Source organism: Salvelinus alpinus, chromosome 30 (assembly GCF_045679555.1).
Source record: "Salvelinus alpinus chromosome 30, SLU_Salpinus.1, whole genome shotgun sequence".
Taxonomy (NCBI): Eukaryota; Metazoa; Chordata; class Actinopteri; order Salmoniformes; family Salmonidae; genus Salvelinus; species Salvelinus alpinus.
The window spans coordinates 39,033,028-39,059,283 of NC_092115.1; the positions used below are offsets into that span (position 1 = coordinate 39,033,028).

General features: G+C 41.9%; 1 protein-coding gene across 4 annotated transcripts in view; it reads right to left on the minus strand.

Annotated features, from left to right (window-relative positions):
* Nucleotides 1-5,458: 5,458 nt before the first annotated feature.
* LOC139560456 (glutamate decarboxylase 1-like) overlaps nt 5,459-26,256 on the minus strand; it is a 39,135-nt gene continuing 18,337 nt past the window's right edge. For all 4 annotated transcript variants that reach the window (XM_071377257.1, XM_071377255.1, XM_071377254.1 and 1 more), the window contains 14 exons: nt 20,543-20,695; nt 20,096-20,338; nt 16,897-16,987; nt 9,923-10,035; nt 9,422-9,537; nt 9,212-9,291; nt 9,064-9,118; nt 8,755-8,871; nt 8,588-8,652; nt 8,422-8,500; nt 8,078-8,227; nt 7,802-7,909; nt 7,551-7,643; nt 5,459-7,459 (listed from right to left, as the gene is read on the minus strand). In XM_071377257.1, coding sequence (XP_071233358.1) covers nt 7,286-7,459; nt 7,551-7,643; nt 7,802-7,909; nt 8,078-8,227; nt 8,422-8,500; nt 8,588-8,652; nt 8,755-8,871; nt 9,064-9,118; nt 9,212-9,291; nt 9,422-9,537; nt 9,923-10,035; nt 16,897-16,987; nt 20,096-20,338; nt 20,543-20,695 — 1,637 coding nt within the window. In that variant the 3' untranslated portion in view covers nt 5,459-7,285. The remainder of the gene's footprint in view (nt 7,460-7,550; nt 7,644-7,801; nt 7,910-8,077; nt 8,228-8,421; nt 8,501-8,587; nt 8,653-8,754; nt 8,872-9,063; nt 9,119-9,211; nt 9,292-9,421; nt 9,538-9,922; nt 10,036-16,896; nt 16,988-20,095; nt 20,339-20,542; nt 20,696-26,256) is intronic.

The following is a 26,256-nucleotide window of genomic DNA, read 5'->3' on the forward strand; positions in this document are numbered from 1 at the left end:
AAATACATCAAACATATGGTTTCCATGTGTTTGATGCCATTCCATTCTCTCCATTCCGGCCATTGTTATGAGCCGTTTACCCCTAAGCAGCCTCTGGTGCAGCTTATATACCCATTTCAGACAGAAGTATATTACCTGTAAAATTGTAACTTTCAAACAGCCTATTATTTACCACTTTCTTGCAGGCAGGAAACCTGCCTGTTTGGCCCTGTCCGGGGGTATCGTCGGACGAAGCCCCAGTGTCTCCCGACGCCTCCTGTCTCAGCCTCCAGTATTTATGGAGTATTTCTCCTGTCTTATCTGGTGTCCTGTGTGAATTTAAGTATGCTCTCTCTCTCCTTTTCTCTCTCTCTCTTTCTTTCTTTCTCTCGGAGGACCTGAGCCCTAGGACCATGCCTCAGGACCAACTGGCCTGATGACTCCTTGCTGTCCCCAGTCCACCTGGTCGTGCTGCTGCTCCAGTTTCAACTGTTCTGCCTGCGGCTATGGAAACCTGACTTGTTCACCGGACGTGCTATCTTGTCCCAGACCTGCTGTTTTCAACTCTCTAGAGACAGCAGGAGCGGTAGAGATACTCTGAATGATCGGCTATGAAAAGCCAACTGACATTTACTCCTGAAGTGCTGACCTGTTGCACCCTCTACAACCACTGTGATTATTATTATTTGACTCTGCTGGTCATCTATGAACATTTGAACATCTTGGCCATGTTCTGTTATAATCTCCACCCGGCACAGCCAGAAGAGGACTGGCCACCCCTCATAGCCTGGATCCTCTCTAGGTTTCTTCCTAGGTTCCGGCCTTTCTAGGGAGTTTTTCCCAGCCACCGTGCTTCTACACCTGCATTTCTTGCTGTTTGGGGTTCTAGGCTGGGTTTCTGTACAGCACTTTGTGACATCAGCTGATGTAAGAAGGGCTTTATAAATACATTTGATTGATATACCCTTTTTCATACATATCAGAGGGTGGCAAATTGGCAAATTGGGAAGGGTGGGGTGTTGTTAAACCACATAAATATACCACATCCATGTTCTCCTTTTGGTAGGTAATTTCATTATTAAACATGCAATGAACTACACAGAGGATAAAGTACACTGTGCATTCAGTACCACGGACAGAACTCTTGTTATGCATCTTGTTATACATCTGTGAAAATGTAGGAATCATCACTAGGTCTTTAGGTGGATTTTATTTGACCATGTTTTTTACCCCCTACCCCTTTCAGAGTGTTTTTTTAAATGTATTTTTAAAATGTAACCTTTATTCAACTAGGCAAGTCAGTTAAGAACAAATTCTTATTTACAATGACAACCTACCCCGGCCAAACCCAGACAACGCTGGGCCAATTGTGCACCGCCCTATGGGACTCCCAATCATGACCAGATGTGATACAGCCTGGATTCAAACCAGGGACTTTAGTGACTCCTCTTGCACTGAGATGCAGTGCCTTAGACTGCTGCACCACTCGGGAGCCACTCAGGAGATATACAAAAAGCTGGTATAAAAATGTAGGCGTGGTTAATTAGTGGGATTTTGGTCTGTGTATGAAAGGGATAAGTGATACACAGACCAAAATCCCACTAATTTACCATGCCTGTTATGTTCTACCAGTTTACAAATTGCAAAGGGAAACCCAGCTGCGAGCTGCCCAGTGATGCAAGCCTACCAGACAAGCTAAATGCCTTCTATGCTCGCTTCGAGACAAGCAACACTGAACCATGCATGAGAGCACCAGCTGTTCTGGATCACTGCGGGATCACAATCTCCGTAGCCGATGTGATTACAAAGGAAGACCCAGCCGTGATCTGATGTGAGGCTCGCCAACGACCCAAAATATTGGGAGATCTTGCTCTCCGAAGCCGACTTGAGTTTTTAATTAGGTCAACATCCACAAGGCCGATGGTATTCAAGGGCGTGCTCTCAGAGAATGCGCAGAACACCTGGCAGGTATATTCACAGTCATTTTCAACCCCTCCCTTGACCACCATAATTTCTGTTCCCAGGAACTCAAAGGCTTCATGCCATAATGACTACCACCCTGTAGCACTCACATCTGTAATTATGAAGTGCTTTGAGAGGCTGGTTATGGCAACCCTTAGCCTACAATTTCCACTCCCCCCCCCATCCGTCTGTTTAAGATAGAGCATGGGCTGCATCTCAATCCACCGTATCTGACGATATCGTCGTTCTTCATCTGCGGTAAAAGGTGGCAGAGCTAGAGCGTAGTTTGTCAGACCATGAGACATCCCGAAATGTCTGTAGCGTTCGAACGGTTTGGGCTACACACTAATATAGCTTAGGACCCTGGGACAGGAATGCCTCCCTCTGCAACTGGATCCTGGACTTCCTGACGGGCCCAGGTGGTGAGGGTAGGCAACATAACCTCTGCCATGCTGACCCTCAACACGGAGGCCCCACGGGGGTGTAGGCTTAGTCCCCTCCTGTACTCCCTGTTCACCCATGAGTTCGTCGTCGCTCACGACTCCAACACCATCATTAAGTTTGCTGACGACACGATGGTGGTAGGCCTGATCACTAACAAAGATGAGACAGCCTATATTGGGAGGAGGTCAGGGACCTGGCAGTGTGGTTCCAATGTCAGCAAGACAAAGGAGCTGATCGTGGACTACAGGAAATGGAGGGTCGAGCATGTACACATTCACATTGACCGGGCTGTAGTGGAACTGGCTGAGAGCTTCAAGTTCCTCGGTGTCCATATCACCGGATCTATCATGGTCCATACACACCAACAAAGTTGTGAAGAGGGCACAACAACACCTCTTCCCCCTCAGGATGCTGAAAGGATTTAGCATGGGCGTTCAGATCCTCAAAAAGTTCTACATCTGCGCTATTGAAGGCATCTTGACTGGCTGCATCACTGCTTGGTATGGCAACTGCTTGGCATCCGACCTCAAGGGCACTGCAGAGCCCTCAGATCCTCAAAAAGTTCTACATCTGCACCATTGAAGGCATCTTGACTGGCTGCATCACTGCTTGGTATGGCATGTGCTGGGCATCCGACCGCAAGGCGCTACAGAGGGTAAGGATCTCTCATGGCCCATACACACCAACCTAAAATAGTTAAATAGTTAACCAAATAGCTACCCGGACTACCTGCATTGACCCATTTTGCATCAACCTTTTTAGCTCATCAAATACGCTGCTGCTACTGTCTATTATCTATCCTGTTGCCTAGTCACTTTATTCTAGGTTATACAGTGTATTCGGAAAGTATTCAGACCCCTTGACTTTTTCCACATGATGTTACGTTACAACCTTGTTCTAAAATGGATTAAATAGTTTTTTCCCCCTCATCAATCTACACACAATACCCCATAATGAAACACAGGCAAAACATTTTTAGAAATGTATTCAGACCCATTTTTTGTATTTCACCCCCTTTTTCGATCTTGTCTCATCGCTGCAACTCCCCAACAGGCTCGGGAAAGGCGACCTGCCAAACCGCGCTTCTTAACACCCACCCACTTAACCCAGAAGCCAGCTGCACCAATGTGTTGGAGGCAACACAGTTCAACTGATGACCAAAGTCAGCCTGCAATTGCCCAGCCCGCCACAAGAGCGCAATGAGCCAAGTAAAGCCACCCAAGCCAAACCCTCCCCTAACCCAGACAATTGTGCACCACCCTATGGGACTCCTGGTCACGACCGGTTGTGACACAGCCTGGGGTCTGTAGTGACGCCTCAAGCACTGCAATGCAGTGCCTTAGGCCACTGCGCCACTCAGGAGACTGTATTCAGACCCTTTACTCAATACTTTGTTGAAGCACCTTTGGCAGCGATTACAGCCTTGAATCTTCTTGGGTATGACGCTACAAGCTTGGCACACATGTATTCGGGGAGTTTCTCCCGTTCTTCTCTGCAGATCCTCTCAAGCTCTGTCAGGTCGGATGGGGAGTGTCGCTGCACAGCTATTTTCAGGTCTCTCTAGAGATATAGCCAAGTTATCGTTACTCATTGTGTATTTATTATAACTTTTATTATTATTACGTGTTATTACTTTTCTATTATTTCTCTATTTTCTTTCTCTCTACATTGTTGGGAAGGGCCCGTAAGTAAGTATTTCACTGTTAGTCTACACCTGTTGTTTACGAAGCATGTGACGAACACAATTTGATTTGGCAGGTAAATTCATTAACCCTTCCATTGTTTAACACCTCCTTCATTTGAACTGCAAACAGCACCCATGATGGTAAATAAGGGGCTGTTTGAAAGGGGGTCATATAAACATTGCCTTATATTTTTTTTACAGGTAACATACCCATTTCAGACAGAAAATGTGGTATCTGTCTGCTCTCTCTCTCTCTGTATCTCTGTCTCCGTCTCTCTCTCTCTCTCTCTCTCTCTCTCACTCTCTCGCTCTACTGCCTCCTCCATATTCATTAGTTATTATTGTTATTGCAGGCTTGGAACACCTGCTTCCAAATTACTGCTGTAATGACCAATTACAGTCCAGACTATATTAACACTTTCTACTGTGTGTGAGCTGCTGATAGGCTCTTTGGTTACCGTCAACATAGAACATTCAATGGAATTCCAAATCAACAATTGAAAAGTGGAATTCATTGTCAATGACAATGTTTCTGTTCTTGAATAGGAATCTCAATTCACTAGACATCTATATCTTCATTACTCTGATGTAGACATGTCAGAACTACACAGGGTTCCTTATTCGACAATCGGCACACTTGACTACCTCTGATTGACGCACGGTCTAGAGCCACCACCAGGGGGAGTCATGCCGCATCACGCCACTCAGATGGGTGGCTGACAGCCATAGTGAGCGGAGAGGAATAAAGGTGTAGGAGAGTAGGCTGATTAAAAGGAGAGGAGAGGAAGAGAGGTGAGGAGGCTGAGAGAAGATGGGGAGCTGTCAACAGCTCATCAAGCAGCGGTAGACAGCTGGGGCCAACCAAATCATTTCCCTGGGTGATTAGGTGTGTGTGTGTGATAGCATAAGGGCAATTGGGGTGATTACCACTGAGATTTTGGAGCTGGAGAGAACACTGTGGGTAGGACACAGAGGAGTGAAGTTTCCTTCAGAGGTACAGAGAGAAAGAGAAGTGAAAACGATAAGAGAGAACTGGCTTCTGACTGTAAAGGAGGTCTTCTTTCTTCTAGATGAAGTTCATTTTGCAATATGCTGTCATGTGTCACTCTGGAATGAGGTGTGAGTCTATTTTGTGTGTGTATGTGTGTTTTCTGTACATTTATCAACATGTACAGCGGGGGCTTCAAACTCATTCCATGGAGGTCCTAGCATCCGCTGTCTTTTCCCCTTTCAATTAAGACCTAGACAAACAGGTGAGGGGAGTTCCTTACTAATCAGTGACCTTAATTCATCAACCAGGTACAAGGCAGGAGCGAAAACCTGTGGAATGATGCAAATGTATACACACTCCTATCCAACCAGAAACAGTTGAAACAATAAGACACACTCTGTTTCTTAATAGACTTTATTGTAGCTGCACATTGCATGATTGTGAGTTAAAGTGCCTACTGTACCTTCCTAAAGACAATTCTCCCACTACGGCTTCATACACATTAAGATTGGTCACATGGTTGAGGTCACTGTGCAGTTTACTTAGCTGGTCCCTACATACCATCAAGATATTCAGTCTATTTCTATAAACACATCATTCTTAAATTACTGCAATACACATCCATTTAAAATGGAAGAAATAAAGAAGGATATTACTGTGCAAAGACACTAACTGAAACTCTTAGATTTTCCAATGAGTTCCCAAAACACTGAAGGTACAGTAAATACGTAACATAATACATATATAAGTAAGTATATTACATTTTTGTAATTCTATTTCTGTCAGACAGGAACAATCCTCTTTCTCTCCTTCTTTGAAGAGTACATTCCCCTCTCGATAGCCTTGTGCTTCTTGCTAGATGAAAGACTGGCAAGTTAACACCAGAGTTGACACCGAAGCCAGTAAGGTTGTTTCTCAATTGACACCATCAGTACCATATATATGGCTCTTGGCATATGAATACATGTAAAATCTCCTTATAATCTTATAATAATGAAGTATCATACAGTCAATCTGATCACTGCAAAACATTCAGTCAGAGAGACACAATCACAGATACACACTATACAGATTGCACTGAGGATCAGGGTAATTAAGTAACGTATTTAGAATATCTTACATGTGATTTAGTGTATTTCTGCAATCTCAAGGGCTGTGGATTGCCGTACGTTCCCGATTCACTTTCTTTGGCTCACATATTCACTATAATATATTAATATATCATTGACTAATAACATTATTAATCAAAACATACAGATTACATAGAGGCTATAGAATATACATAAAATATACATTTACAAATGGAGGAAAATACTTCACTTTTGAAACACTGGTAATGTCATAAATAACCCATATTTTAACTTCATATATATTTATAGTAATCATATTAGTATTTAAACATCTTCAAAAATGAAATACTGTTTGCTTGTTCCACACAGGCCAGGAGCCAGTGTTTTACACTCTGCAAGTATAATTTGCCTTTAGACACAGATCCAGGATCAGCTTACCCTCCCCAATACCTAAAATTAATAATATTAACCATTAGGGAGAAAAACATAATACTGACCCTTGATCAGTAACTAGGGGCATTTTCAGCCAATAGTCAACACTAAGGTCATAGTTCAAAGGTCAATACAGCATTATGTTACAGCATGGGATACATACACTGTTACACACACACACACCTTCTCCACAAAACACACACTGGAGATCAAGGTTTAACACTAGGAGAAAGGGTTGGTGCATCTGTCTCTAGAATTATATATATGCTGAGCGCAAGTGATGCATCGTGTATATCATAATATTCATATATCATAGTATATTGTATACTATATGTGCTCTCAGGCATTTCTTTGTTTTCACACACACGCGCATACACACACACACCGATGTAGAGGGTTTCCCTGTGTTACCTTACCTTACATAATTGAATCTACTGAAACTACTGTGCAACACAGACAAATGACTGCTTTACGGACTTGAACACACACACAACACAGTACTCTACTGCAAACACACACATACAAACATTAGTCAAACTTTAGTATTGGAGTGTGCACCCATCATGCCATAAAAGCTGTGGTTTACACATCCTACCTACAGAGAGAATTGTTTAGGACAAATCAAGAACAGCTCCAAAATTCTGTCAGAGCCCGATTAGTGTGGTCACAGGTAAAACATTGAACACTGCAGTGCCGGGCCTCCGGCTACTGTGTTGGCGCTATCTACAGGTCACGCCCCAGCCTCTCGATCTCATCAATAAGGAAGTCGATGTCTGACTGGAGGGCTGCAGGGTTGGAGATGACCATGCGAAAGAAGTTGACCTTCTGGCCCTGAGGCTGGTAGCCCACCATGGTCGTACCAGACTCCATCATCATTGCTTTGATATTGGGCGCCACCTGGAGGATGGGAGGGGAATAGAACATCTTTAGAATACTGGAATTACGTGTCTGGAACATTTGAAAAGATAGAAGACGGTATAACAATGACCTTGTGAAGTTTCTCTCGATACTCTTTGCTGTTGTGTTCCATGCCTCTCAGGCTGGGTGGAATGTACCAGAAACACACATTGGTGTGCTGGGGCTACGGAGAGAAGACACACATTTAGAATATTTGGACCTTAATTAAGGATTTGTTTTATTACTATAATTCTTTCAGCACCCCTACTTCCCTGCGGCTGTGGAAGGAAGGGGGGGGGGGGTGACTGAGGGAGGAAAGGAAAAACTAGGACAGTTGCTTACCACTCCCTCGAACACCATCTCGTATCCCTCTCTGTTTCTGATCTTGTCGTAGAGGTACTGAGACAGGTCCAGACACTTGTCAATGTGCTGCTCAAATCCTACGGTGCCCTGCGGAAAAAAAGATAAATATTACAATGATTAATAAGAGCTGAAAATACAGAGGTGCTGGCTGGGGACAGCAGGGCATTCCTATAAGTGTTGAAACCCCATTGGGGTCTATATGTAATTAGAAGCCTGGATATGACCAAATACTAGATTCATGTAACATTGACTCACCTTGGCCTTCCACATGAGCCAGAACTTAAAGATGTCAACGTGGCGCCCACACTGGATGGCTTTGTCACCCGTGTCATAGCTGACATCATACTGTTTATCAGGCTGGAACAGGTACCCTGCGCACATCGAGTTACAGCCCGCCAGAATACCCTACAGAGAGAAATAACAGGGTTATATAGAGAGTGAGAGTGTCTGTGTGTGTGTGTGTGTGTGTGTGTGTGTGTGTGTGTGTGTGTGTGTGTGTGTGTGTGTGTGTGTGTGTGTGTGTGTGTGTGTGTGTGTGTGTGTGTGTGTGTGTGTGTGTGTGTGTGTGTGTGTACGTGTGTGTGTGTGTTTGTCCTGACCTTCTCTCTGACCAGGATGGCAGAACACTGTAGAGGCACTCCCATCATCTTGTGAGGATTCCACGTGACAGAGTTAGCCCTAAAAGAGGAACAGCAGTCGTTACTGTGTTTGTTGTGTGAATTAAGGAGTGTGTGGGTGTGTGTGCTTGTGTGTGTGTGTCAGTACCTCACCACGCCGCTGAACTTATGGCGATGCTTCCTGGACATCAGGAGACCACCTCCCCATGCACCCTGGAAAAAGAACACACTTACCATTAGAACAATAGGAAAAAAATATATTGTCCCCAAACACACACACACACACACACACACACACACACACACTGTACTCACGTCTACGTGCAACCACATGTTGTATTTCTCGCAGATGTCAGCGATCTCATTGATGGGGTCAAATGCTCCGTAAACAGTGGAACCAGCTGTAGCGTTCACAAACAGTGGATGATAACCCTGGAGGAACACAATATCACAGGAGTCGCAAAGTGACATAACCCTTCATGTAAGAAACAGAGAGAGAAAGAGAGAGAGAGAGAGAGAGAGAGACGGACGGACGGACAGACAGAGAGAGACAAAAAGAGATAGATAGACAGAGAGAGACAGAGAGAGAGATACAGAGACAGAGGGAAGGAGAGAGAGAATCACCTTCTGCTTGACATCGAGGATCTTAGCTTCTAGATCAGCAGGAATAACTCTCCCCCTGAGAAAGAACAGGAACAGAGAATTAGCTGATCTATCTTAATGTATATCTACAGTGGGTCAGGTGCGACCTTTGTGTGTAGCTGTAGTGTACCTCTCATCTGTGCTCAGCAGGACCACGTTCTCTGAGCCAAAGCCCAGAGCTGCCCCTGCCTTCTTGATAGAGTAGTGGCTCTGTGGGATTACAGGAAAATACAGGAACTTAAACAACTTAAAACCAACATTATTGAGGATTTCTTCAGAGTGTGTTTTTGCTTGTGAGTGTGTGTGTGTGTGTGTGTGTGCGCGTGTGCGTGTGACGTACATGTTCTGATGTGAAAAGCACCAGGCGGGGAGCGGCAGACATGCCCTTGGTCTTGACCTCAGGGAAGTACTTGTAGCGAGCGATCATCACACTGTACATGTTAGAGATGGCACCACCTGTGGACAGAGAGAAAATGACTGGTCAGTACAGGACCCTGGACAGCAGCTAGTCCAATACAGGCAGACATGACCACCTGATTTTCGCACTATCCAATGATACATTTCCACATGACAGGACAATAAAGGTATCCAGTCCTGTTGTACATGATCACTTCTATATTGAAAAGATATCAAACAGAATCGGACATGTAGTAACACACATAACGTACTCACATACTGTATGCCTGCACACACACACACACACACACACACACACACACACACACACACACACACACACACACACACACACACACACACACACACACACACACACACACACACACACACACACACACACACACACACACACACACACACACACACACCATATCCTACATACCTGGTGAGAATATGCCGTCCCCCTCTCCTGAGGGCCAGCCTATCATCTCTCTCATCTTCTTCAGCGTCAGCTGCTCCATCAGGACAAACACTGGAGCGATCTCATAGGTGAACCTGCCGGTCAATATATTAATACACGAATCAATCAATTCACACAACTATCAATTCACTCAAAACAATATTTATTGCAACATTTCACTTAAAATATTTCGGTCACATAGACCTTTGACCCTTTTCCTACGTTCCAGCTAAGACTTTACTTCAGGTGAACAAATGTTAAACATATTCAAGGATGTTATTTTTGCACGGCTAAACTGAGCTGAGGACCCAGAGCTACTGCTAGAACTGCAAGACGACCCTATGGACTCAACGTTCCATTAAATTAGCCTCACACACACACACACACACACACACACACACATTTACGCACACAAGCAAATTTTGCTGACAGAGTTGAACTAATTAAAATCTGCCTGATATGAGACAGGGAACAGACATTCATATTCAAATCCCTTTAAAGTATCAGTCAGCGTTTAATTAAAGCACACAAAGCTCTGATGGCTATCTGTCAATTCTGTCAATCACAACAGAGGCTTTGATGCGACTGGCTGAAGGGTGTGTGTGTGTGTGTGTGTGTGTGTGTGTGTGTGTGTGTGTGTGTGTGTGTGTGTGTGTGTGTGTGTGTGTGTGTGTGTGTGTGTGTGTGTGTGTGTGAGGAGGGAGGGAGGGAGGGAGGGAGGGAGGGATTGAGGGAGGGAGGGAGGGAGGAAGGGGGGAGGGAGGGGGGGGGCTTGTGTTGGGGAGAGATAAGAAGGCTTTAGCCCCAAATCTATTTCCTGCTTCAGAGTGGAGGAAGAGGAAGAGAGAATGAAGGAGAGAGCGAAGGAGAGAGAGAGGGAGCACAGATGTGGAACCAATGGAATGGAGAGAAAAGGGAAGACAAGATGCAGATGTAGAGACAGAGGGAGATGACAACAGAGAGGCTTTTGTTTCAACCTCTATTGAATATTGAGATCAGGGTTTGGCTCATTTCAGAATTGAATTGAGAATGCTTCATAAATTAAATTCTTGAATTTGAATTACATTTGAATTGAAGTAGTAAACAGGACACAGAATCACAATTCAAATTTGAATCAATGGAAAAACAATTGAATTCAGTGAAACTCAATGAAATGCCTCTTCTATTCCACATTATGTGTAGTCTATACAAATATACATCTTGTACATAAAACATCAAACAGGTCGTTATATACATGCATATAAAATATTGTTGAAAAAAATTGAAATTAATCTTCAAATTAATGGTCAAGGAAGACAAAACTTGTATGCGAATCAGTGGAGGCTGCTGAGGGGAGGACGGCTCATAATAATGGCTGTAACAGAGCTAATGGAATGGCATCAAACACATGGAAACCATCTATTTGATGTATTTGATACCATTCCACCAATTCCGCTCCAGCGATAATCACAAGTCTGCCCTCCCCAATTAAGGTGCCACCAACCTCCTGTGATACGAATATTCTAAGTTACTATATTTAATTAATCACTTACATTTTTCAATATGGGGAAAATACAACATTTCCCAGAATGCATTAGTTTAACCCTCAAGTTGACCCCGAGGCCTTCAAAAAGAAGCAAAACAAATGAAATGGTTGGTGGAAAAAGAATAGTCTATTCTAAGCACTAAGGTTAAAAGGTATACAGTATGAGCATTGTTTCCAGAGGAAAGTGATATATTCTTTGGTATCTGGAAGTGTGACCTTTAAGATTCAATGAAACTCTCATGTTCTATGACTGAGTGGAATTCATTTGAAATGCACTGAATTGAATTCTACTTCCTGTTATTCAAATTAAACTTCTACATCCTGTGGGGAGTGGCCAATTCAATTCAAATTTCAATGAGTTGAACGGGAGTCAATTCAAACATTCTAAATTGAGCCCCACCCTGGCTGAGATGTTGTGATCTGATCATTTCAGAAAGAGAGGGCAAAATCTCTGGTTGACTGAAAGGATCTATGACATTTGTAAGCGACTCTGGGTTGGGTTGTGTGAATTTTGTGGCCCTAAGGCTATGTACCTCTGATGCCTGACCTCCCCACATCCTTCCCCTTCCTTCCCCGCCTCTCTCACCCCTCCACCTACTGGTGCATTTCCAATGACAATTTACCCCAGAGTTTTACCCAAAAGGCTCAGACTATTCTGTTTCCACTTACGAGTGCCGGCACCCGTGTTTCGCCATAGCTCTGGTGGACTAAATTGGAGCCAAGGCAAGGCCCTGGGTATATTTCAGCTAGCATTTACATAACAATGGCTAACTGTGAACTTTGACACCTTCTCACAAAAGCAAAAGTCTTGAATGATGCAAAGGCTGTTGATTCTGCTCGTCACAAGTCTTTAGTGTCACACTCCTGATGGAAACATGATCACATTAGCAGCACACTAGTTTTGGGGGTAAATCTCATTGGGAAAGCACCACTACTGTGTAACAAGGCCAGTTACACAACACACACACAACCCCTCTTCTACCCTTCACAGCCCTCACCTCATCATCTGGGGACAGGGGAGCCGCACTGACAGACACACAAATACACACAGAAGAGGGGAGGAAGAGAGAGGGGAAGGGGAATAAGACATGGCCGAGAGAGGAATGGAAGACATTTGTGGCAAAGAGGGTAGTGGGGGGAAGAGAGCATTTAAAAAAAAAACTTTATGTAACTAGGCAAGCCAGTTAAGAACAAATTCTTATTTACAATGACGGCCTAGGAACAGTAGGTTAACTGCCTTGTTCAGGGGCAGAACGACAGATTTTTACCCTGTCAGCTCAGGGATTCAATCTAGCAACCTTTCAGTTACTGCCCAACGCTCTAACCACTAGGCTACCTGCCGCCCCAAGAAGAAGGAGGAAGGAGGGAGAGAAAAGTAAAGGGAGAGCAAATGAGAATGAGAGCGAGAGAACAGAGAGGGAGAGAGAGAGAGGGAGAGAGAGAAAGAGCGAGAGAGAGAGAGCGAGATAGATAAATCTCGGCAGCAGCCCTATAATTAATGTGCATTTATTCTGGTTGTAGCAGCCATCCTGGAGAGAGTTTGATTAGAACATTAGGTGCCAGTCAATACACCAGCACAGATTATGACTGACGGGCCCTAATTACAGACAAGACAGACAGACAGACAGACAGACAGACAGACAAGACAAGACAAGACAGACAGACAGACAGACAGACAGACAGACAGACAGACAGACAGACAGACAGACACACACACACACACACACACACACACACACACACACACACACACACACACACACACACACACACACACACACACACACACACACACACACACACACACACACACACACACACACACACACACACACACACACACACACATGGCCGGCTTAAGAAATCATAGGTCCCGGGGCTTTTTTTTTTTTTTCAATGATTGGCAACTCTGACTGACAAACTGAGATCAATCTGGTCTTCAATTCAAACAATGAATAGCCCAGGCCAATGAAGCGACACACAGATTGTACAATATTAGCAGGCAATATATATATATATATACAGTACCAGGCAAACCATATCATTCAAGGGTTTTTCTTTATTTTCACTATTTTCTGCATTGTATAATAATAGTGAAGACATCAAAACTATGAAATAACACATATGGAATCATGTAGTAACCAAAAAAGTGTTAAACCTTGAATTCTAAATAAATCACAACAGTGTCACCAGCAAGCACCCCACAACATCACACCTCCTCCTCCATGCTTCACGATGGGAACCACATATGCAGAGATCATCCGTTCACCTACTCTGCGTCTCACAAAGACACGATAGTTGGAACCAAAAATCTCCAATTTGGACTCATCAGACCAAAGGACAGATATCCACTGGTCTAATGTCCATTGCTCGTGTTTCTTGGCCAAGCAAGTCTCTTATTATTATTGCTGTCCTTTAGTAGTGGTTTCTTTTCAGCAATTCGACCATGAAGGCCTGATTCACGCAGTCTCCTATGCACAGTTAATGTCGAGATGTGTCTGTTACTTGAGCTCTGTGAAGCATTTATTTGGGCTGCAATCTGAGGGGCAGTTAACTCAAATGAACTTATCCTCTGCAGCAGAGGTAACTCTGGGTCTTCCTTTCCTGTGGCGGTCCTCATGAGAGCCAGTTTCATTACAGCGCTTGATGGTTTTTGCGACTGCACTTGAAGAAACTTTCAACGTTCTTGAAATTTGACTGACCTTCATGTCTTAAAGTAATGATGTACTGTCGTTTCTCTTTGTTTATTTGAGCTGATTACCAAATATGGCTATCTTCTGTATACCACCCCTACCTTGTCACAACACAACTGATTGGCTCAAACGCATTAAGAAGGAAAGACGCATTAATAAGGTAAAGGTAAATGGTGGCTACTTTGAAGAATCTCAAATATGAAATATATTTTTATTTGTTTAACAATTTTTAATTTTTGGTTACTAAAATATTCCATATATGTTATTTCATAGTTGTGATGTCTTCACTATTATTCTACAATGTAGAATATAGTAAAAATAAAGTAAAACCCTGGAATGAGTAGGTGTGTCCATACTCTTGACTGGTACTGTGTGTGTGTGTGTGTGTGTGTGTGTGTATACTGTATATATATATATTATACTAAAGGGCTCAATGACTCAGAAAAACACAGACTAAATGTTGTAACCATATTACAAAATGTCACTGTTAGAACATCCTATTTGCCTTACTTACAAGCAGAGCACAATCTTATATAAGGAAGACAGAATATTTTGACAAATCTGCCGATTTTGGCTGAGAACAAAGGATAATCATTTTTCCTAATCTCGGGCAATAATATCTATAATGGCGATCATTATCACAATCACAGCCAATCATTGGTCTTTTCAGGGTGAAAATTACCCTTCAGTCACCTGCCTGTCCTATGGGACAGCCCCTAAATGCCCTCATATTATCCCCAACCCAGACCCCCTAAGTGACTCTGAGCACCATTGTGTCAGTTGTGTGCATGTGTGTGTGTGTGTGTTTGTGTGTGCAAGTGCAAAGGAAAATCAGTCTTTATCTACAGGGACAATAGAGCCAGAATGAGTCCTCCACAGGGAGCCGGGGCAGTCAGTCGCTGAGTGTGACAGGATTTTCAGTGCCGCCGGGCGGCCATTGTGTGTGGGGCCCAGCTGGGCTATCTGCTAAGACCAGCTCACAATGAGCCTGCAGTCAATGGGGCGTTAACACTATCTCCTGAATCTGGGCCAGGCTGAACTGGTGTGTGTGTGTGTGTGTGTGTGTGTGTGTGTGTGTGTGTGTGTGTGTGTGTGTGTGTGTGTGTGTGTGTGTGTGTGTGTGTGTGTGTGTGTGTGTGTGTGTGTATCACAATTTAGTGTTCCTGCTCTCTGAGTCTCTCTCTCTCGGCATGGTTCCAAGTTTCCAACCGAGAGATGAGATGGAGTTTTCCAAGCAGGGTGATTGCCTAAGCTAATGTTTAAGAAAGAAGTGAAGCGTCTCTTCTTTTCAATCTTGTTCTGTTACTATCAAACTCTGATCTTGAATTCTTCTTGTTTTATTACCATTAATGAACATGTCTGGTCTCTCAAAATCCTGTGTTCTAATAAAGCAATAAGGCCCGAGGGGGTGTGATATATGGCCAATATACCACAGCTAAGGGCTGTTCTTAGTCACGACTGTCCCTGAACAAAGCAGTTAACCCACTGTTCCTAGGCTGTCATTGAAAATAAGAATTTGTTCTTAACTGACTTGCCTAGTTAAATAAAGGTAAAATAAAAAAATTAAATAAAAGGAATATATATATATATATATACCATGGCTGTCAGCCAATCAGAATTCAGGGCTCAAACCACACAGTTTATAATTAAGCAATAAGGTCTGAGGAGGTGTGGTATATGGCCAATATACCACGGCTAAGGGTCTTATGCATGATGCAACGCGGAGTGCCTGGACACAGCCCTTAGCCGAGGTATATCTGCCATTTGTCACAACCCCCCGAGCTGCAGTATTGCTATTATAAACTGGTTACCAACGTAATTAGAGCAGTAAAAATAAACGTTTCGTCATACCTGTGGTATACAGTCTGATATACCACGGCTGTCAGCCAATTAGCATTCAAGGCTCGAACCACCCAGTTTATAATCATGTATTGTCTGTGATCTCTCTTGTATGTGTATTTCTCTCTTGCAGCTCTGGCATTGCCCTGCTTGCTCTCTCTTGTAATGTTGTAGTCATTTCTCTTTGTTATTTATTTGGTCTTTCACGGTCCTGTATTACTATTAAGTTATTAACCCGTTTCTCCTCTCTACATATGTGTTGTCATTGCATTCTCTCTTGTAGCCCAGTCCTGTATTGTGTGTCCTGTATCCTGTGTTGTTTAGCTCTGCAGAGCTTCATGCCCTCTGTCAGAGTGGGCCACCAACTAAAACTGAGTTCTGATCAATGTTCAATAACCAGCCCGTGGGGCGTGTGTGTGTGTGTGTGTTATCTGAGATGTACAGTATTCAGGCCTACTGTTCGATACACGGTTGGTACAATGCCAACATCAGTCAGGTCAAAACCAAAATTGTATACAACGGTCTTATATGAACTTCATTTTAAACACCTTTGACCTAACCAATCAGAGGCCCTGGCCTTTGTTTAACCCCAGAGGTTAAAGATTTCCGATTCCGATTCTGTACTGAGCAGGTCTGAGGGGAACCAGACTTCCTGAGAAATAATGATTTTATTATATTTTTTGCTACATGGCGGAAATCCTTTAAATGTCAATCACAACCCACGGGGGCTTTCCAGCAAACGTTAGCTAGCCAGCACTGTGATGTCCACATCACACGCACACACACACACACACACACACACACACACACACACACACACACACACACACACACACACACACACACACACACACACACACACACACACACACACACACACACAGCAGTGTATGTCTCACATGTTGGTGTTGGCTGTAGATGTGAGCCACTCTCCAGCCAGCCCAATGATGTCCAGCCCAGTAGAGAGCTGGTTGAAGAACCGCGGATGACCTGGGACACAAAGAGAGAGAGATGAGAGATTCTATCTCAATGGGACTTCCTGGATTAAATAAAGGTTCCTAAAGAAACAAAAGAACATAGTGGAATATTTGCCTGGATGGTTTCTATAACCTTATAAAAACACTCCGTGTTTTCTTCGCCCTGGGGGCTGAAACAGTGTGTGTGTTCTTTTCTGCTATTAAAACAAACCACATTCACTCTTCTCTGTATTCCTATTGTGTCCCGAGCCGCAGTGAAACATTTGCCCTGGAGGTGCAGAGAAACTATACTGGGGACACAAAGCACGTATCCACTGATAACAAGGTTACATGACAACCACTTTGTCTGAATTCACATGAAGATGCTCACAAAGCTTGAAGTGTAAGTTTGAAAGATATTAAACAAACAACAATCATCATCACTAGGCTACTACTGTTGTATTTACAGTTGAAGTCGGAAGTTTACATACACTTAGGTTGGAGTCATTAAAACTCGTTTTCAACCTACCACAATTTTTTTGTTAACAAACTATAGTTTTGGCAAGTTGGTTAGGACATTTACTTTGTGCATGACACGAGTAATTTTTCCAACAATTGTTTACAGACAGATTATTTCACTTATAATTCACTGTATCACAATTCCAGTTGGTCAGAAGTTTACATACACTAAGTTGACGGCGCCTTTAAACAGCTTGGAAAATTCCAGAAAAGGATGTCATGGCTTTAGAAGCTTCTGATAGGATAATTGACATAATTTGAGTCAATTGGAGGTGTACCTGTGAATGTATTTCAAGGCCTATCTTCAAACTCAGTGCCTCTTTGCTTGACATCATGGGAAAATCAAAAGAAATCAGCCAAGACCTCAGAACAAAAATTGTAGACCTCCACAAGTCTGGTTCATCCTTGGGAGCAATTTTCAAACACCTGAAGGTACCACGTTCATCTGTACAAACATTAGTACGCAAATATAAACACCATGGGACCACACAGCCGTCATAACGCTCAGGAAGGAGACGCGCTCTGTCTCCTAGAGATGAACGTACTTTGGTGCGAAAAGTGCAAATCAATCCCAGAACAACAGCAAAGGACCTTGTGAAGATGCTGGAGGAAACCGGTATCTATATCTAAAAGTATCTATATCCACAGTAAAACGAGTCCTATATCGACATAACCTGAAAGGCCGCTCAGCAATGAAGAAGCCACTGCTCCAAAACCGCCATAAAAAAGCCAGACTACGGTTTGCAACTGCACATGGGGACAAAGATTGTACTTTTTGGAGAAATGTCCTCTGGTCTGATGAAACAAAAATAGAACTGTTTGGTCATAATGACCATCAATATCTTTGGAGGAAAAAGGGGGAGGCTTGCAAGCCCGAAGAACACCATCCCAACCGTGGAGCACGGGGGTGGCAGCATCATGTTGTGGGGGTGATTTGCTGCAGGAGGGACTGGTGCACTTCACAAAATAGATGGCATCATGAGGTAGGAAAATTATGTGGATATATTGAAGCAACATCTCAAGACATCAGTTAGGAAGTTAAAGCTTGGTCGCAAATGGGTCTTCCAAATGGACAATGACCCCAAGCATACTTCCAAAGTTGTGGCAAAATGGCTTAAGAACAACAAAGTCAAGGTATTGGAGTGGCCATCACAAAGCCCTGACCTCAATCCTCTAGAAAATTTATGGGCAGAACTGAAAAAGCATGTGTGAGCAAGGAGGCCTACAAACCTGACTCAGTTACACCAGCTCTGTCAGGAGGAATGGACCAAAATGCACCCAACTTATCGTGGGGAGCTTGTGGAAGGCTACCCGAAATGTTTGACCCAAGTTAAACAATTTAAAGGCAATGCTACCAAATACTAATTGAGTGTATGTAAACTTCTGACCCACTGGGAATGCGATGAAAGAAATTAAAGCTGAAACAAATCATTTCTATTATTCTCTACTATTATTCTGACATTTCACATTCTTAAAATAAAGTGGTGATCCTAACTGACCTAAGACAGGGAATTTTTACTAGGACTCAATGTCAGGAATTGTGAAAAACTGAGATTAAATGTATTTGGCTAAGGTGTAAGTCAATTTCCGACTTCAACTGTATGTCATGTAGCCCCCTAGACGGACTGACTGAAAGACTGACTGACTGGTTGAAGAGCGCAATATCGGAGATATGAAAGGCGAAGCGGATTTGCTCCCTCTCTGTTGGCATAGTGCAGTACCGTGGACAGAGAGTCATTGGAATGAAGGCATGGGAATCAACTGCGGTAAGCTAATTAACACAGACAATTTTTTCTTAGCTATCATCACCTTGTGTGTGTAAATGATAAATGATTTAAGCTAAAGGTCTTTAGGAAGGAAAACCCAAGGGACAGCTTGAGTGTTGTTGTTCCTAACGGCTTGTAAAAGCACATGCAGGCTTGCATCCCTGCCGGCGGTACTTGGTTTAATAAGAAGAGAGAAGGAGAAGAGGTTGTCAACAGAATTACCAGGGGAATAGCAACCCGTCATTGTGATTGGTTGTAGCCTATCGAGGGAAAAGCTTATGCTTAAATGGTTTTGTGTAGAATTCCATTTTGCTCATGTGGTGTTAACACTAGCAGATGACCGTGACAAAGATAAAACATATTGTAGCCCAATGCACTAATTAACGTGAAAAACATGACATGCAATATGTTCAATAAAACAGTGCATTAAACACTTCCAGATAGCCTATACAATATAAAAATATTATAGGCTATAGTCCTACTATATAGGTTGGTTTAGTTTCATATAACCTAACCATTTAAGCGTACAGCAATCTTGTTTGTTTTGGATTGGAAAGTAGCTTTAAAGAGCAGAATTTACTGTCTTTATTTCTAATCTAATTTCCAATTAACGAAGGAGAGAAATAACAGCCTATCTTAATTAGCTTTATAAGTTAAGGCTTTTTCCAATGAAAAGCTTTTAGTCTGCCTGGCTTGGTGAGAGAACTGATTTTATAAGAAATACAAAGAATAGAAAAGTTATACACACAAAAACTGTCCTAAAAGCATGAAAAGCAAACATCTGGTCTAAAACTTGTAACATATTTCACGGGATTATGTTGTGGCCAGTTTAGTGGTCTATGGTGTACAGTACGTACCTGTTCGCACGCCGTACTTGAGCGTGTCCCTGCAGTCCACAAGGATCTGCTCAAGGGACTCTGGCTGGTCAGAGAGCTCGAGGTTGAATCCCTCCATGCCCTCGAGCAGCTGATGCGGATGGTGGAAGTCCAGAACCTTGGTGGAACGGTCGAACGTCTTCCTGACGTAGTTGGTGAGGATGTCCACAAGTTCCAATAAGAACTGCATAGTCGCCTCTTCTCCATTTTTGGCGGGAAGTAAATCTAGAAGAATTAGGGGAAAAGCATTTACAAAACAAAAACAAATGTATGTAGAGGCTGGATTCCCTCATAGATAAGGGGGCCTGTAACGGCTATAACAAACAAACAACATTGTAGGTCTAGACCAGCGTTCACTATGTCTAGAAAATGAAAGATAAAAAAGAGTAGGCCTATATTGAAAGTCTGGCAAGAATAAACTTCTCTTACCTCTCGCAAACATGTTGGAGAAATCGGTCTCAGTGCGGCGGAAGCGCGTATCCCGGTCGCTGTTGACACAGGAGAACAGGTTCTTCTGGCGTTCTGAGAGCGAGCCTGCGAGCCGGCCTTCCTCCCCTAGACTGTTATTCTTCTGCAGGAACCCTAGGGTGTTGCACGGAGGGGCAAGAGTGGGGGAACACGCTTGGTTACCACTGCCCAACATCACTAGATAAATAACTTGATAATAACTTTTATTCAAAGACCTGAGTTTTATCTATCCTTGTTATCAGTTACAAATGCAACACAGGTCTTGTGGTGTCCTCTCTCAGACAGCGCTTATATACCCGGGTGGTAATCCCCATATAGCAGGAGGGTTATGGATCAATGTATGGATGAGGGTTGCCTGTGTATTTCTGTGTGTCTGTGTATGTGAGTGTGTGTGTGTGCTTGCATGGGTGCCCTGCCCAACTCTGCACAGTGACATCAACCCATAACCCAGCCATGCTGGAAATAGTTTTTTTTGGACAGTAGTTACACCTAACAGAAACAGGTCGTTTTGGATAGTCGGTACACCTAATGGAAACAGATTCTTATGGACAGTATTTACACCTAATAGAAACAGGTTATTTTTGACAATTGTCAAACCCAATGGAAACAAGGTATTTTGGACAGTAGCAATACCTAATGGAAGCAGGTTGTTTTGGACAGTAGTTACACCTAATGGAAGCAGGCAATTTTGGACAATAGGTACACATAATGGAAACAGGTTCATATGGACAGTATTTACACCTAATGGAAACAGGTTATTTTGGAAAGTATTTACAACTAACAGAAACAGGTTATTTTGAACAATTGTCAAACCTAATTGAAGCAGGTTATTTTGGACAGTAGTCACACCTAATGGAAGCAAGTTGTTTTGGACGGTAGTTACACCTAATGGAAACAGGTTCTTTTGAACAGTAGATACACGTTATTTTGGCTAGAAGTTACACCTAATGGAAACAGGTTTTTCGGACAATTGTTACACCTAATGGAAGCTGGTTATTTTGAACAATTGTTACACCTAAAGGAAGCAGGTTGTTTTGGACAGTAGTTACACCTAATGGAAGCAGGCTATTTTGAACAGTAGGTACACCTAATGGAAGCTGGTCATTTTGGCCAGGAGTCACACCTAATGGGAGCAGGTTGTTTTGGACAATTGTTACACCTAATGGAAGCAGGCTATTTTGGACAGTAGTTGCACCTAATGGAAACAGGTTATTTTGGACAGTATTTACAACTAACGGAAACATGTTATTTTGGACAGTAGTTACACCTAATGGAAGCAGGTTTTTTAGGACAGTAGTTACACCTAATGGAAACATGTTCTTATGGACAGTATTTACACCTAATGAAAACAGGTTATTTAGGACTATTGTCAAACCTAATGGAAACAGGATATTTTTGACAGTAGTCACACCGAATGGAAACATGTTATTTTGGACAGTAGGTACACCTAATGGAAACAGGTTATTTTGGACAGTATTTACAAATAATGGAAACGGGTTATTTTGGGCAGTAAGTACACCTAATGGAAACAGGTTATTTTGGACAGTATTTACACCAAATAGAAACAGTTTATTTTGGACAGTATTTACACCTAATGGAAACAGATTATTTTGGACAGTATTTAAAACTAACGGAAACAGGTTATTTTGGACAATTGTCAAATCTAATTGAAGCAGGTTATTTTGGACAGTAGTCACACCTAATGGAAGCAAGTTGTTTTGGACGGTGGTTACACCTAATGGAAACAGGTGATTTTGAACAGTAGATACACTTAATGGAAACATGTTATTTTGGCTAGCAGTTACACCTAATGGAAACAGGTTTTTCAGATTATTGTTACACCTAATGGAAGCAGGTTGTTTTGGACAGTAGTTACACCTAATGGAGCAGGTTGTTTTGGACAGTAGTTACACCTAATGGAAACAGGTTATTTTGGACACTTGTTACACCTAATGCTACCAGGTTATTTTGAACAGTATTTACAACTAACAGAAACAGGTTATTTTGAACAATTTTCAAACCTGATGGAAACAGGTTATTTAGGACAGTAATTACACATAATTGAAACAGGTTATTTTGGACAGTATTTACACCTAATAGAAATGGGTTATTTTGGACAGTAGTTACACGTAATTGAAACGTGTAACTGTTATTTTGGACAGTATTTACACCTAATAGAAATGGGTTATTTTGGACAGTATTTACACCTAATGGAAACAGATTATTTTGGACAGTATTTACAACTAATTTACAACTAACGGAAACATGTTATTTTGGACAGTAGTTACACCTAATGGAAGCAGGTTTTTTAGGACAGTAGTTACACCTAATGGAAACATGTTCTTATGGACAGTATTTACACCTAATGAAAACAGGTTATTTAGGACTATTGTCAAACCTAATGGAAACAGGATATTTTGGACAGTAATTACACCTAATGGAAACACGTTATTTTGGACAGTAGTTACACCTAATGGAAGCTGGTTATTTTGGCCAGTAGTCACACCTAATGAAAGCAGGTTGTTTTGGACAGTAGGTACACCTAATGGAAGCAGGCTATTTTGGACAGTAGGTACACCTAATGCTACAAGGTTATTTTGGACAGTATTTACAACTAACGGAAACAGGTTATTTTGGAATTTGTCAAACCTGATGGAAACAGGTTATTTTGGACAGTAGTCCCACCTAATGGAAGCAAGTTGTTTTGGACGGTAGTTACACCTAATGGAAACAGGTTCTTTTGAACAGTAGATACACGTTATTTCGGCTAGAAGTTACACCTAATGGAAACAGGTTTTTCGGACAATTGTTACACCTAATGGAAGCTGGTTATTTTGAACAATTGTTACACCTAATGGAAGCAGGTTGTTTTGGGCAGTAGTTACACCTAATGGAAGCAGGCTATTTTGGACAGTAGGTACACCTAATGGAAGCTGGTCATTTTGGCCAGTAGTCACACCTAATGGGAGCAGGGTGTTTTGGACAATTGTTACACCTAATGGAAGCAGGCTATTTTGGACAGTAGTTGCACCTAATGGAAACAGGTTATTTTGGACAGTATTTACAACTAACGGAAACAGGTTATTTTGGACAATTGTCAAACCTGATGGAAACAGGTTATTTTGGACAGTAGTTACACCTAATTGAAACAGGTTCTTTTGGACAGTAGTTACACCTAATGGAAGCAGGTTTTTTAGAACAGTAGTTACACCTAATGGAAACATGTTCTTATGGACAGTATTTACACCTAATGGAAACAGGTTATTTGGACTATTGTCAAACCTAATGGAAACAGATTATTTTTGACAGTAGTCACACCAAATGGAAACATGTTATTTTGGACAGCAGGTACACCTAATGGAAACAGGTTATTTTGGACAGTATTTACACCTAATTGAAACAGATTATTTTGGACAGTATTTACAACTAACGGAAACAGGTTATTTTGGACAGTATTTACACCTAATAGAAACAGGTTATTATGGACAGTATTTACACCTAATGGAAACAGATTATTTTGGACAGTATTTACAACTAACGGAAACAGGTTATTTTGGACAATTGTCAAACCTAATTGAAGCAGGTTATTTTGGACAGTAATTACACCTAATGGAAACACGTTATTTTGGACAGTAGTTACACCTAATGGAAGCTGGTTATTTTGGCCAGTAGGTACACCTAATGCTACCAGGTTATTTTGGACAGTAGTTACACCTAATGGAAGCAGGCTATTTTGGACAGTAGGTACACCTAATGCTACCAGGTTATTTTGGACAGTAGTTACACCAAATGGAAGCTGGTTATTTAGGACAGTAGTCCCACCTAATGGCAGCAGGTTGATTTGGACAGTAGGTACACCTAATGCTACCAGGTTATTTTGGACAGTATTTACAACTAACGGAAACAGGTTATTTTGAACAATTGTCAAACCTGATGGAAACAGGTTATTTTGGACAGTAGTTACACGTAATTGAAACAGGTTATTTTGGACAGTAGTTACTCCCAATGGAAGCAGGTTCTTTAGGACAGTAGTTACACCTAATGGAAACATGTTATTATGGACATGATTTACTCCTAATGGAAACATGTTATTTTGGACTATTGTCAAACCTATCGGAAACATGTTATTTTGGACAGTAGGTGCACCTAATGGAAACAGGTTATTATGGACAGTATTTACACCTAATGGAAACAGGTTATTTTGGACAGTATTTACAACTAATTGAAACAGGTTATTTTGGGCAGTAATTACACCTAATGGAAACAGGTTATTTTGGACAGTATTGACACCTAATAGAAACATGTTATTTTGGACAGTATTTACAACTAATGGAAACAGATTATTTTGGACAATTGTCGAACCTAATTGAAGCAGGTTATTTTGGACAGTAGTCACACCTAATGGAAGCAAGTTGTTTTGGATGTTAGTTACACCTAATGGAAACAGGTTATTTTGAACACTAGGTACACCTAATGGAAGCTGGTTATTTTGGACAATTGTTACACCTAATTGAAGCAGGTTATTTTGGACAGTAGTCACACCTAATGGAAGCAAGTTGTTTTGGACAGTAGTTACACCTAATGGAAACAGGTTATTTTGAAGACTAGGTACACCTAATGGAAGCTGGTTATTTTGGACAATTGTTACACCTAATGGAAGCAGGTTATTTTGGACATTTGTCACACCTAATGGAAGCAGGTTGTTTTGGACATTATTTACACCTAATGGAAACAGGTTTTTCAGATTATTGTTACACCTAATGGAAGCAGGTTGTTTTGGACAGTAGTTACACCTAATGGAGCAGGTTGTTTTGGACAGTAGTTACACCTAATGGAAACAGGTTATTTTGGACACTTGTTACACCTAATGCTACCAGGTTATTTTGAACAGTATTTACAACTAACAGAAACAGGTTATTTTGAACAATTTTCAAACCTGATGGAAACAGGTTATTTAGGACAGTAATTACACATAATTGAAACAGGTTATTTTGGACAGTATTTACACCTAATAGAAATGGGTTATTTTGGACAGTAGTTACACGTAATTGAAACGTGTAACTGTTATTTTGGACAGTATTTACACCTAATAGAAATGGGTTATTTTGGACAGTATTTACACCTAATGGAAACAGATTATTTTGGACAGTATTTACAACTAATTTACAACTAACGGAAACAGGTTATTTTGGACAGTATTTACACCTAATGGAAACAGATTATTTTGGACAGTATTTACAACTAACGAAAACAGGTTATTTTGGACAATTGTCAAACCTAATTGAAGCAGGTTATTTTGGACAGTAATTACACCTAATGGAAACACGTTATTTTGGACAGTAGTTACACCTAATGGAAGCTGGTTATTTTGGCCAGTAGTCACACCTAATGAAAGCAGGTTGTTTTGGACAGTAGGTACACCTAATGGAAGCAGGCTATTTTGGACAGTAGGTACACCTAATGCTACAAGGTTATTTTGGACAGTATTTACAACTAACGGAAACAGGTTATTTTGGAATTTGTCAAACCTGATGGAAACAGGTTATTTTGGACAGTAGTCCCACCTAATGGAAGCAAGTTGTTTTGGACGGTAGTTACACCTAATGGAAACAGGTTCTTTTGAACAGTAGATACACGTTATTTCGGCTAGAAGTTACACCTAATGGAAACAGGTT